Source organism: Rhincodon typus, chromosome 35 (genome assembly GCF_021869965.1).
Source record: "Rhincodon typus isolate 14 chromosome 35, sRhiTyp1.1, whole genome shotgun sequence".
Lineage (NCBI taxonomy): Eukaryota > Metazoa > Chordata > Chondrichthyes > Orectolobiformes > Rhincodontidae > Rhincodon > Rhincodon typus.
Window position 1 is genome coordinate 18,145,510 of NC_063366.1, and position 12,019 is coordinate 18,157,528.

The 12,019-nt window shown below is 48.2% G+C and overlaps 1 protein-coding gene across 2 annotated transcripts in view; it reads right to left on the reverse strand.

Annotated features, from left to right (window-relative positions):
- LOC109921078 (E3 ubiquitin-protein ligase TRIM39-like) overlaps positions 1-11,553 on the reverse strand; it is a 25,667-nt gene extending 14,114 nt beyond the window's left edge. Inside the window, exon 1 of one of the 2 annotated variants that reach the window (XM_048616755.1) lies at positions 11,118-11,553. In XM_048616755.1, coding sequence (XP_048472712.1) covers positions 11,118-11,528 — 411 coding nt within the window. In that variant the 5' untranslated portion in view covers positions 11,529-11,553. Of the gene's footprint in view, positions 1-11,069 lie in introns of both variants that reach the window. The other variant, XM_048616754.1, reaches the window with a different exon arrangement.
- Positions 11,554-12,019: the final 466 nt, after the last annotated feature.

Below are 12,019 nucleotides of genomic sequence, written 5' to 3' on the forward strand. Positions count from 1 at the left end.
AGTACTGACCCTCCGACAGTGCGGCACTCCCTCAGTACTGACCCTCTGGCATTGAGGCACTCCCTCAGTACTGACCATCTGAGAGGAGCAGTCGAGTGAAGATCCTGGTGACAGGCAGCGTCACTGTGAGGAGCGGACGAGGTGCAGACCCTGAGACAGGCAGTGAACAGCCCCCAGAGGAGCAGGTGAGTAGCTGGCATTCAGAGGCAGAGCTACATTTGTTGGATCGCATTGGAATTGTTTCTTGCTCCACTGCAGACAAATGAGTTCAATGACGCTGGTAAATGGTTAAGGCTTTTGCTACTATTCATAAACAAATGGAAATGGTTCTTAAACTAACTCCATAGAGGCCGGCATCCCATCACAAAGTCACCCACTATTTACACGTGCAGAGCACTGGTCTGGCTTCCTCAGTGAACAGAAGCTCTGAGACGCCTGTTTATATCTCTCAGCCAGGGCTCCCTGATTGGATCAGGTTAGCAGCCCCAATCAGGGAACTCAGAGATTCTATAAGATAACAAGGTGTGGAGCTGGACCTTGTTATCTCAGACTCCAGCATCGGCAGTTCCTACTATCTCTGAGTGAGTCATATTCTATAAGGTCCACCTGGCTGGCCTCATTATAATCACTACATCCGTCCCCCCTCTGAGTCTGGGAATGAATGTCTGTTCTTTTCCTTGTAGCCTTTCCTGGGCCGTTTTCACACCAGGCCTGGCTCCTCGGACTCAGCCTTGGATACGAACGCATGGAGTGTCTCAGAAGAAATTCACCCTCTTTCTTCCTGCGGTAAAGGCATCGAGGCTCTGACATCCGCTGTCCCCTCCCTCTCAGACTCTGAGGTTCCTTCAGGGCTACGGGGAGAGGAGAGCCCATGGGTTCGGAAAGCCTTATCGGACGTTCTGAGGGGCCGGGTGTGTTTTGCTCCTGCCCGTTTGCGAGGTTTCGCGTGGTCCCCGTGCTCGTTCAGGGCCTCCTTCCCTTTACCCGAACTTGGTACATCACCAGGCCTGACCTCACATCAATCGCGCCATTTTTTTTTTAGCATGCAGGCCCATTCGCACAGTTTCAGAACCAGACTTCACCCCCTGAAGCAAACGGTCTCTCTCTCTCTCTCTCTTGCTTCGAGGAGTCTTGTGCCCGGCACTGGCGCTTCTGACGCTGTCTCACTCTCCCCCACCAGGAAGATCAGATTTAACCTGGTGCGGAGTCTTCTCCTAATCAGCAACCTTACTGGAGCTATTCCTGGAGTTGCATGAGGGGTGGTCCCATAGGAACCGGGACAGTATGGTACTGGGTGAAGCTGAAGGCTGGTTCTTTAAGCCTGCCTTCAAAGTTTGGACTGCTCTTTCCACTAGCCCACAGGTCGATGGATGATACAGAGCTGCCCTTGCATGTCCGACTTCAGGAAATACTCAAATGCCCTGCAGGTAAACGACAGCCTATTATCTGGGACCAACAGTTCTGGGAGCCCGTGTGTTGCCAAAGATGCTCGCAGCTTTTCTATCGTTTGACGAATGAACTTTATACCCACGTTCAACTACTCTTAGCAGGCGTCCACAAGATCTAAGAACGCTGAGCTCATGAAAGGACCGCATAGTCGATGTGTAAATGAGTCCAGGGTTTACCCAGCCATTCCCACGAATGTGGGGGAGCCGGCAGTGGTAACTTTCCGTCCTTGTTGGCACTCTGGGCACTGCCCCACCGATGAAGCTTTGTCTGCATCTAAGTCTGGCCACCAGGCATGACTTCTCACCAACATCTTCATTTTGGAGACACTGTGATGACCCTGGAGTTCAGCCACTATCTGGAGATGAACCTTGCTGGGGGACAATCACTCTTACTTCCCCGTAAATAAAACGCCGTCTCCTATGGTGATCCGGTCTCACCAGGTCCAAAAAGGTTTCAGTTCTGGTTGTGACGGCCCTTTCGTCTCCCCCATCACCACCAGCTGTTTTAGTTTTGCCAGGACAGGACCTTTTTTGTGTCCACAGCCTGATATTGTCAGCGGTGACTGGAAGGACGTGCAGAAAATATTAAAACCAGAACCAGAGGCGGCATCACCGGTGGTGTATCTGCCAGCAGGAGGCAGCTCAAGGCTTCTGCATTTGCGACTAGAGCTCCCGGATCATATTCCAACTCGTCATAGTGCACACTTAGAATAAGAGCCCACCGCTGAATTCGATCTGAAGCTATGGATGGAATGGCCCTGTCCTCTTTGAGTAGCCCAGCAGGGGTTTGTGGTCTCTTACTAATACAATTTGTAAAGGCATTACTGAAACCTTCTCACACCAAAGATGACCGCCAAACCATTCCTTCTGTATCTGGGCATATCTGCGCTCTGCATCAGCCAAAGTCCAGGAAGCTTACGCTATTGGACATTCCTCTCCATTGGTCCATCTATGCACCAACACTGCCCCGATACCGCACGGGGAGGCATTGCATGTCAGCACCAAATCTCGCTTGGGATCACAGAGCGCCAACACCTTGGATGATGGTAGCTGTTTCTTCACTTCCCTAAAGGCTATGCCTTGGCTACGAGACCATTTCTAAGGCTGACCCTTTCTCAACAGCAGGTGTAAGGGTATCAGGACAGAGGCCGGGTTATGTGTGACCCTTCCATAATCATTCACTAACCCAAGGAAAGACCTAAGCTGTGGTACAGATGTGGGAGCTGGGGCATCTTTGATCTATCTGCCACCGGGTCTAACCCGGTCTTGTCAACTTTGTACCCAAGTAGGTCACGCGGGGTGCCTGGTTCACCCCTTTATTCCCCTTCCAATGCATACACCCACCTTGGAGAAATGATTAAGCACCATGTCCAAGTTTTCTCAGTGCTCTTTGTTGGTCTTCCCATGATCAGCACGTCATGGCGACCTGGGCTAGACCTTGTAAAATATTCTCCACCATCAGCTGGAAAGTTGCAGAGGCTGACGATACCCCGAATGGCAGTCTCCTATATTGGCACAAACCCTTTATGGGTATTAATTGTAGCATACTTCTGGGAATTCTCATCTAACCGCAATTACAGTTAAGCATGGCTCATGCCCAGTTTCGTGAAGAAAGCACGTCCCCACACACCCCACACGAGCTTTGCATATAAATCCTCTGCCTGAGGGTTTGGGTATTTATCCGGCTGCGAGAAGTGGTTAACTGTTTGTTTCAAATCCCCGCAAAAGCGAACCGACCCGTCAAGATTTACAATCGGTACAGCGGGTCCTGCCATTTCCGTAAACTTCCCTTCCCAGCCTCCTGATTTCCGCCTCTACTTTTGCCCCGAAGGCAAATGGCACTGGGAGAGCCTTGCAGAATCACAGAATTGCTTCCTGGTCAACATGCAACGTGAGCCTTGACCCCTTTGATAGTTCCTACACCTTCCTGAAAAACTTCTGGGTATCTAATCAGGACTTCACACAGTCAGCCATTTCCGAATCAAAAATCTTTGAGCCAATCTGGGTGAATCTTTCTCAAACAATTTTGCCCGATCAAGCTTTGGTCCAAGCCTTTTACTACAATCGACGGTAAGTTTTTGTTTCTATTCATTTGTGGGATGTGGGCATCGCTGGCTGGCCAGCATTTATTGCCCTGTCCCTAGTTGCCCTTGAGAAGGTGGTGGTGAGCTGTCTTCTTGAACTGCTGCAGTCCTCCTGCTGTGGGTTGACCCACAATGCTATGAGGGAGGGAATTCCAGGATTTTGACCTAGCGATAGTGAAGGAATGGCAATATATTTCCAAGTCAAGACGGTGAATGACTTGGAGGGGAACTTGGAGGTGGTGGTGTTCCCATGTATCTGCTGCCCTTGTCCTTGTGAACCAGCTGCTTCTCATAAGAGACCGGAGCCGAAATTGTACCCTTCATCTGTAAAGGTTCCCTGGGGTAGCATCTCAGCCCAGCTGAGGTCATATGCAAACTTAAGGGTTGGAGTCCAGGGTGAATTTTGGTAAAGACTGGTTTTGCAATCACTGGTACAGCTGCTCTGGTAGTGACCTCCATTAGAACTGGGTGACCATTTAACCAGATGTTTGCTTTGATTGGTTCTGATCTGGATGTTGCTCAGCAATTTACCTGTTCCAAGCCAGATATAGGTGGGCTTTCCAGGGTGTGCCCTCTCCTGGATACCAGCCTATGAGTTCTCTTACTCAATTCAGGTCTAGTGGGACTCTCTTGCTGTCTCGAGTCCGCACACCACCAGCAACTACAATGGCCTGCTGGCCCAGATCCTCAAGAAAATTCTAACTGCTGGCCAAGGCTTGGATTTGTTTTGGGGTTTTGCTGTGGGCTGACCTAGAGTCCCTCTGTTCAGGCTATGTCCTGAGTGAGCCTATGCAATAGCCTTCACTCAAGTGGTATTCCCCAAGCTCAGTCATCCTGGCGAGAGTGTCCACTTCCACTGACATACCCTGTAACTAATATGCTCCACTTGCTGCATTTTATAAAGATAAAGCCAGTCGGTTTGAAGTCCAGTTGGGCTTCAGCTGGTAGGTGCTTTTGCATGGTGACATCATTAACCCCACATACCAAACAGTCACTCACCATCTCATTAAGAGTTAAACCAAAGTCATATGCCTCTGCCACTCATCTTAAGCTAGTAAAAAATCCTGACACAGATTCCCTTAGTTCTTGAATTGCCAAGTAAAACTGAGTGTCTCAGTATTAGAGGAGGCTTGGGGTCATAATATTACTTAACTAAATCCATCAAATCTGCAAGGTTTTAATATCTGGTGCTTCAGGAAACATCTGGCTCTTAATAACTGAAAAAGCTGTGGGTCCACAAGCTGTTAGGAGAATTACTTGTTAATTTTCACCTGCCCCAGTGTCATTTGCCCAGAAGAATATAACGCATTATTTCCACATCCTGGGCCCAGTCTTCAATGAATAAGTCAAGTTTCCCAAATAATGGCACAATGCCAGAAATGCTTAACCCAACTCAAAGATGACTGTTGCAAGTAAATTTCTTCAGGCACATGCTTTTTTGCTCAGCGCCACTGAAATAACTCCACAGTATCCTGTCACCCTTTATTTACACGTGGAGAGTCCCTGACACTGATGCAACTTCCTCAGAGCCAGCTCTCAGAAGGAACAGAAGCTCTGACACTCCTGTTTATATCTGTCAGCCAGGTTCCCTGACTGGGCCAGCCCCAAACAGGGAACTCATATTCCATGAGCTGACCTCATTTACAATCACGACAGTTCTGACAGCCCCTGGTGGAGCGCTGTAAAAAAATGTCAAAGGGTCAACAGAAACTCAATCAGAATATTATTGCCATGAGGGATGCCACACTCCAGCTCCCACAATGCACACTGGCCTCTAAAGGCCTGGACTCTGCTGGTGGATACCCCATGCTCCCTCTCAATGGACGCTCAAATGTGGACCTAACCTTGGAAGAGGGACAGACAGTTGAATACATTATCCGCCTTCCACAGGAACCGTTCCCTCCAGGACACCCTGGTCCACTCTTCCTTCACTCCCAAAACCTCCACCCACAGCCCTACGGCACCTTCCCCTGTAACCGGCGAAGGTGCAACACCTGCGCATTTACCTCCTCCCTCCCCAGTATCCAAGGGCCCAAACATACCTTCCAGGTGATGCAGCACTTCACCTCCACTTCCCAGAATCTAGTCTACCGCATTCGCTGCTCACAATATGGTCTCCTCTACATTGGGGGAGCATAGACTGGGTGACCGCTTCGCAGAACATGTACATTCTACTCACAAAAAAGACCCTGAACTACTTGTTGCCTGCCTCTTTAACGCACCACCCTGCTCCCTGTCCAACATCTCTGTCTCAGGCTTGCTGCAGTGTTCCAGCGAAACTCAACACAAGCTGGAATAACAACACCTCATTTTCCGCTTGGGGACCCTGCAGCCCTCCAGACTCAATATTTTAGGGTCTAAACTCTCCCGTGTCCCAGCGCCCTACCCCACACACCAGGCCTTGTTACCACATAGCCTGCCATTACACACCCTGTGTCACTAGTCACTAACAGTCCCCATTAACATCTACTCACCCTCCCAGCCAGATCATTATCAACTCCTTTGTCTATCCAACTGCTCTTCTCTCTCTCTGCGGGTTCTATCCTGTCGTTTACTCCCAACCCCAGCCCCTTCCTATTTTCTGCACATAAACCGACCTTTTCCCAGTTACCATTAGTTCTGAGGAAGGGACACCAGACCTGAAACCTTAACCCTGATGCTGCCAGACCTGCTGAGCTTCTCCAGCAACTTCTGTGTTTCTTCTTGAGTCGAATACTGCAACTCCCTCCACAGCCCCACTGTTGACGGGCACTTTTGCCAGGTCCAAGAGCAGGTTCACGAGGAGGTCTCTCAGCTGACACCCTTCCCCTGCTTCCTTTCTCCCAACCCCACCACCCACATGGGCTGCAACATAGATTAGCAGCATGGGGCTGAAGTGCAATCAAAGATTGAAATGCAACCCATTTAAAAAGGGGCTGCAAACCAAACGTGAAATCCTTTCATCCAGGCCACAAAGTAACTATACGTAGCTTGTCACCCAGAGAACATTTTCGGTGGTGGAAGAGGGTGAGGAAGCGGAGAGTGTGAGACAGAAGCAGCCCCGTACTGAAAACTGTATTCAAGTCCTGTACATGCTGTTTTAAAGGGCACGAAGGGGATTTTCGCAAATTTTGGAGCATACGATCCCTGTGGAATGTCCGTATCCAGGGCCAACGTCCAATTCCAGACTATTCACACAGAAGTTCACTGCCCGTTGGGCTGCCGCTAAGGGCTTTTCTATTCTTAAAGCACACAAATTGGCGGGTACAATTAATAAGAAATAAATCACTGGAGGCGACATAAGCAAGTGAGTAACATGATCAAACAATCAAAACCGCTTAAGGATGGAAGGTCAGGTGATACGTCAAGGCTGCAGTATGTGGGAACTCCTGGAACCGAGTGGGAAAGGGTTTGAAGTTTGGGCTGAGCTACACACATTGCTTCACATCGGAGGAGGTAATGAGAGCGCTGAGGATGGGGTCTTCAATTTGGGACAGGAGGTTGTGATTGTTAGTTAGGCCACTAAATGGGGTGGGGGGGGCGATGGGATTGTGCTTAACGCTGGCCTCTGTCAGGAAAAACAAGAATCCAGGTGGCTCAGTTTGCCTGCCTGGTGATATCTGCCAGAAAGGAGCTTGCAGTGGGAGAATGACGATCCAGTGGTTGTGTGTACCAACAACATGGGCAGAACCAGGAAAGAGTCCTGCACAGAAAGTATGAGGAGCTAGACGTTAAATTGGAAAGCAAGATCTCAAAGGTAATAAATCTCTGGACTGTTCTGAGTTGCGTGCAAATTTGTGTACAATTAGAGAGATGAATATATGGCTCAAAGGCCAGGGTGGGAGAAGTGGGTTCCAAATTATAAGCCACTGGCACCAGTGCTGCAGAATGTCAGGTCTGTCCTGTTGGGAAGTCTACATCTGAACCTGGCTGTGGCCAGCGTTCTTGTAAAGGAGATGGAGAGGGTTTAAAATTATATTGTGGTGGGGGGAGGGCGCAAGGGATCAGATGTGGTCTACCAAAGGGTAGAGACAAGGTAAGAGACAATATTGGTAATGTGGGAAACGTGGATCACAGAATGGCAGGAAGAGGCACAGAGAAGTAAAACCAGGAACACACCAACAATCAAGGCTGGTTGTCACAAAGATAACTAAAAGACTACACAAGACGCTCTGTATCTGAAACACACGTACAAAATAAATCAATTAAGATCACACATTTAAGTAGAGAAATATAATCTGGTAGCTTATACAGAGATATTGCTTCGAGATGGCCAGGATTGGGAGTATATGGCATTGAAGAAGAGTATGCAACTAGTTAAAGGTGGAGGTGCAACACTGTTAATCAAGTAGGGCACTAGTGCAATTGTTAGAGATTACCGTGGGTCAAGACGTCAGGGTGTAGGAGCAGTTTGGGTGGAGATGAGGATTAGTCACGCATCGGGGAGTACTCTACAAAGTCCCTGACAGTAACCACAATCTTTTTTTCCCTTTGTTCATTCACGGGATGAGGGTGTTGCTGGCCAGGCAGCATTTATTGCCAATCTCTAATTGCCCAGAGGGCAGTTAAGAGTCAACCACATTGCTGTGGGTCTGGAGTCACATGTAGGCCAGACCAGGTGAGGATGGCAGTTTCCTTCCCTAAAGGGCATTAGTGAACCAGGTGGGTTTTTTCAATATTTGGCAATGAATTCACGGTCATCATTAGACTCCTAATTCCAGATATTTTATTGAATTCAAATTCCACCATCTGCCGTGGCGGGATTCAAACCAGGTCCCCAGAACATTATCTGCGTCTCTGAGTTAACAGTCCAGCAATAATACCACTAGGCCATCCCCTCCCCTGAATCTGGGACAAAGTAGGAACATTGGGATAAAGAGATGGTAATAATTGTGGATGACTTTAATCATAAATCAGACTGGCAGTCATAGCCTGATTGAGGGGTTCATAGGATGCGTCTGAGATATTTTCTTACAGCAGCATATCGTGGGACCAATCAAGGAGAAAGTTATATGAGAGTTTGTATTGTGTAATATGACAGATTAATTAATGTCCTCAGAATTATGGCACCGCTAAGTAGCAGTAGATATACCACAAAAGACTAGTATTTTAAAGCTAAACAAGAGCAACCATGTGGGCATAAGATCTGAGCTAGCCGAAGCAAATTGGCACACTAGACTAGGAGATAGATCTATAGGAACACAAAGGCAGATTCTTCAGGGGATATTTCAGAATACTCAAAGAATAAGTACAAGGGGAGGATAGCTAGAAATATAAAAATGGCTAGCAAGTGTTTCCACAGGCACTTAAAAAGGAAAACAGCAAGCAAAATGAGTGCTCGTCTTCGAGAGAGAGAACAAGGAAAGAATTACTAAATGGAGAACAACTGCAGAATTCCTCAAGGCGCAGAGGGATTTCGGTGTTCTGATGAGTGAGTTACAGAAATGACAGCGTCTACCTCTGTAGCTATTTCATTGATTTGTCTGCTCCCTTCGCACTGACCTTCTGACAGTGCAGATCCTCCAGGAGTGCAACGGCTCGTCGTAAAAACCTAAATTAGGAGCAGGAGTAGGCCATTCAGTCCATTGAGCCTGCCCACTATTTGATATGACCTTGGGTGATCTCATTTCAGCCTCAACTCCGCTTTCCTGCCCGCTCTCCATAACCCTTCAACCTATTACTAATTAAAAACCTGTCTTCCTCCTCATCAAATTTACTCAATGTCCCAGTATCCACCACACCTTAGGGCAGAGAATTCAAAAGAAGTAATTTCTCCTCACGTCAGTCTTAAACCTACTGCCCCTTATCCTAAAACAATGACCCCTTGTTCTAGATTGCCCCACACAAGAAAACATCCTCTCGATTCTATTCAGCATGATATAGCTCAATTAAATCATCTCTCATTCTTCCAAATTCGAGAGAATTTATAGATGCACCATAGAAAGCATTCTATCTGGGTGCATAATGGAATAGTATGGTAACTGCTCTGCCCAGGACTGTAAGAAACTACAGAAAGTTGTGTGCACAGCCCAGACCATCGCGGAAGCCACCCTCCCATCCATGGGCTGCAATCACACTTCTCGTTGCCATGGAAAGGCTGCCAACATCATCAAAGACCCCTCCCACCCTGGTAATACTCTCTTCCAGCCTCTTCCGTCAGGCAGAAGGTACAGAAGTTTGAACACGTGCATCAAAAGGTTCAAGAACAGCTTCTTCCCTGCCGTTATTGGGCTGCTGAATGGACCTCTCTAACTTCAAATAATTTTGAACTTGCTAATGTTGGCCTTTCTTTGTGCACCTCCTGCACAGCCATAACCTTGTATGCCTCACTCTGTCTAAGCACCTTATCATCGGTATGTCTTTGTTTTGCTATGAGCTGCCTGTACTGCTCACAAAACAAAGCTTTTCACCGTACATGTGGGTATAATAAATCAAATCAAATCATAATTTCACTGGGGTATACGACATTGAGAAGCGACCTGATACAAGTTTATAAAACAATGAGGGTTGTAGATTATGGTAGTTGTCTTTTCCCTAGGATGGGGGATTTCAAGACTAGAGGGCACATTTTTAAGGTGAGAGGAGAGAGATTTAAAAAAGACACAAGGGGCAATTTTTCCTACACAGAGGGTTGCTTGTATGTGGAATGAACTTCCTGAAGAAGTGGTGGATGTGGGTACAGTTACAATGTTTAAAAGACATTTGTATAATCACATAAGTAGGGAAAGGTTTGGAGGGATATGGGCCAGGAGCAGGGAGGTGGGACTAGTTTAGTTTGGGATTATGTTCGGCATGGACTGGCTGGACCAAAGGATCTGTTTCTGTGTTGTATGACTCTATGAATATACCTAAACACCTCAGTCTCTCTTTATAAGACACATCTTCATCTAGAGTGGGGTTCCCTGTTGCTTTGTAAACTTGCCTTTATTGGTCAGTGCATTGAGTACAGGAGTCGGGAGGTCACATTTGCGGCTGTACAGAACATTGGTGAAGCCACTATTGGACTACTATGTGCAATCCTGCTGTCCCTGCCACAGGAAAGATGTTGTGAAACTTGACAGGGCTCAGAAAAGACTTACAAGGATGTTGCTGGGTTTGGAGGGTTTGAGCAATAGCCTGTACAGGCTGGGGCTATTTTCCCCGGAGCATGGCAGGCTGAGGGGTGACCTTATAGAGGTTTGTAAAATCATGAGGAGCAAGGATAGGGTAAATAGGCAGGGTTTTCTCCCCTGGGTGGGGGGAGTCCAAAACTAGAGGGGCATAGGTTTAAGGTGAGTGGGGAAAGATTTAAAAGGCACCTGAGGGGCAACTCTTTTCAAACAGAGGGCGGTGCGTGTATGGAATGAGCTGCCAGAGGAGGTGGTGGGGGCTGGAACAGTTAGAACATTTAAAAGGCATCCGGATAGGTAGATGAATTGGAGAGATACGTCCCAAGTGCTGGCAAATGGGACCAGAGTAATGTAGGATTAGTTGGACCGAAGGTTCTGTTTCGATGCTGCACGACTCTACGACTATAAATCGAAAGACTTCAGATTTCTTTTTTATCTAAAGGACACACCTTCATCAAAGGTGGTGGGGTGCGGTTCCCTCTTGCAGCTGCCTTTACCTTGTAGATCTCGGCGACATCCTTCAGGGGGCTGATCTTGTGGTCTTTGTGCTCATGAGAGACGGCGCACACCACGCAGATGGCGGTCTTGTCGTTGTCGCAGAAGAGCTTGAGTTTCTCGTCGTGCTGTTCACAGCGCAGGGAGCTGGTCTCCTTGGGCTTGGAGCTGAGCTTGCGGACACTCTCGACCATGTTGGCCGCGAAGCGGTTCAGCCTGACGTTCCTCTGCGGGAACACCTCCCTGCACTTGGGGCAGGAGATGCTTTCGCTGTTCTTGTCCCAGTAACTGAGGATGCAGATCCTGCAAAAGCTGTGCCCGCAGTCTATCATCACCGGCTCCGTGTAAAACTCCAAGCAGATCGAGCAGATCGCTTCGTTGATGAGGTTTTCCAACTCCTTGTCGCTCGCCATTCTCCCTCCCTTCCCAAAATCCGAATATTTCTGCAAGTGCTCCTTCTCTTCCCCCCCCCCCCCGCCCCGGGCAGTTCTTCAAGATTTTAAAACAAATCTGAACTGTCCAACCGGGCGACCATCCTGCTCCAAGGTTCACATTTCTCCAATCCAGTGGGTTTTCCTTTTAAAAAAAAAAGCAAAAAAAAAATAAACCGATTACTTTAAATCCTTCTCCCTCCTTTTTTGTTTTGTTTCTTTGTTTTGGGGAGCGCACGCAGTTGCAACAGCAGAGGCTGGACTCGAACCTTCGCCCTCAGTCCCCCGGCGCTGCCCCGGTCTCTTTGACGTCTCCAGGGATCGCCTTGCCCAGCCCTGCTCCTGCTGCCTTCGCCCCCATCGTCCGCCGACAGGCGGCGCTGCGCCAGCCGGAAACTAATAGAAACCCAAGTCGGAAGTGAAGCCAGAGATAGTAGGAACTGCAGATGCTGGAGAATCCGAGACAACAAGGT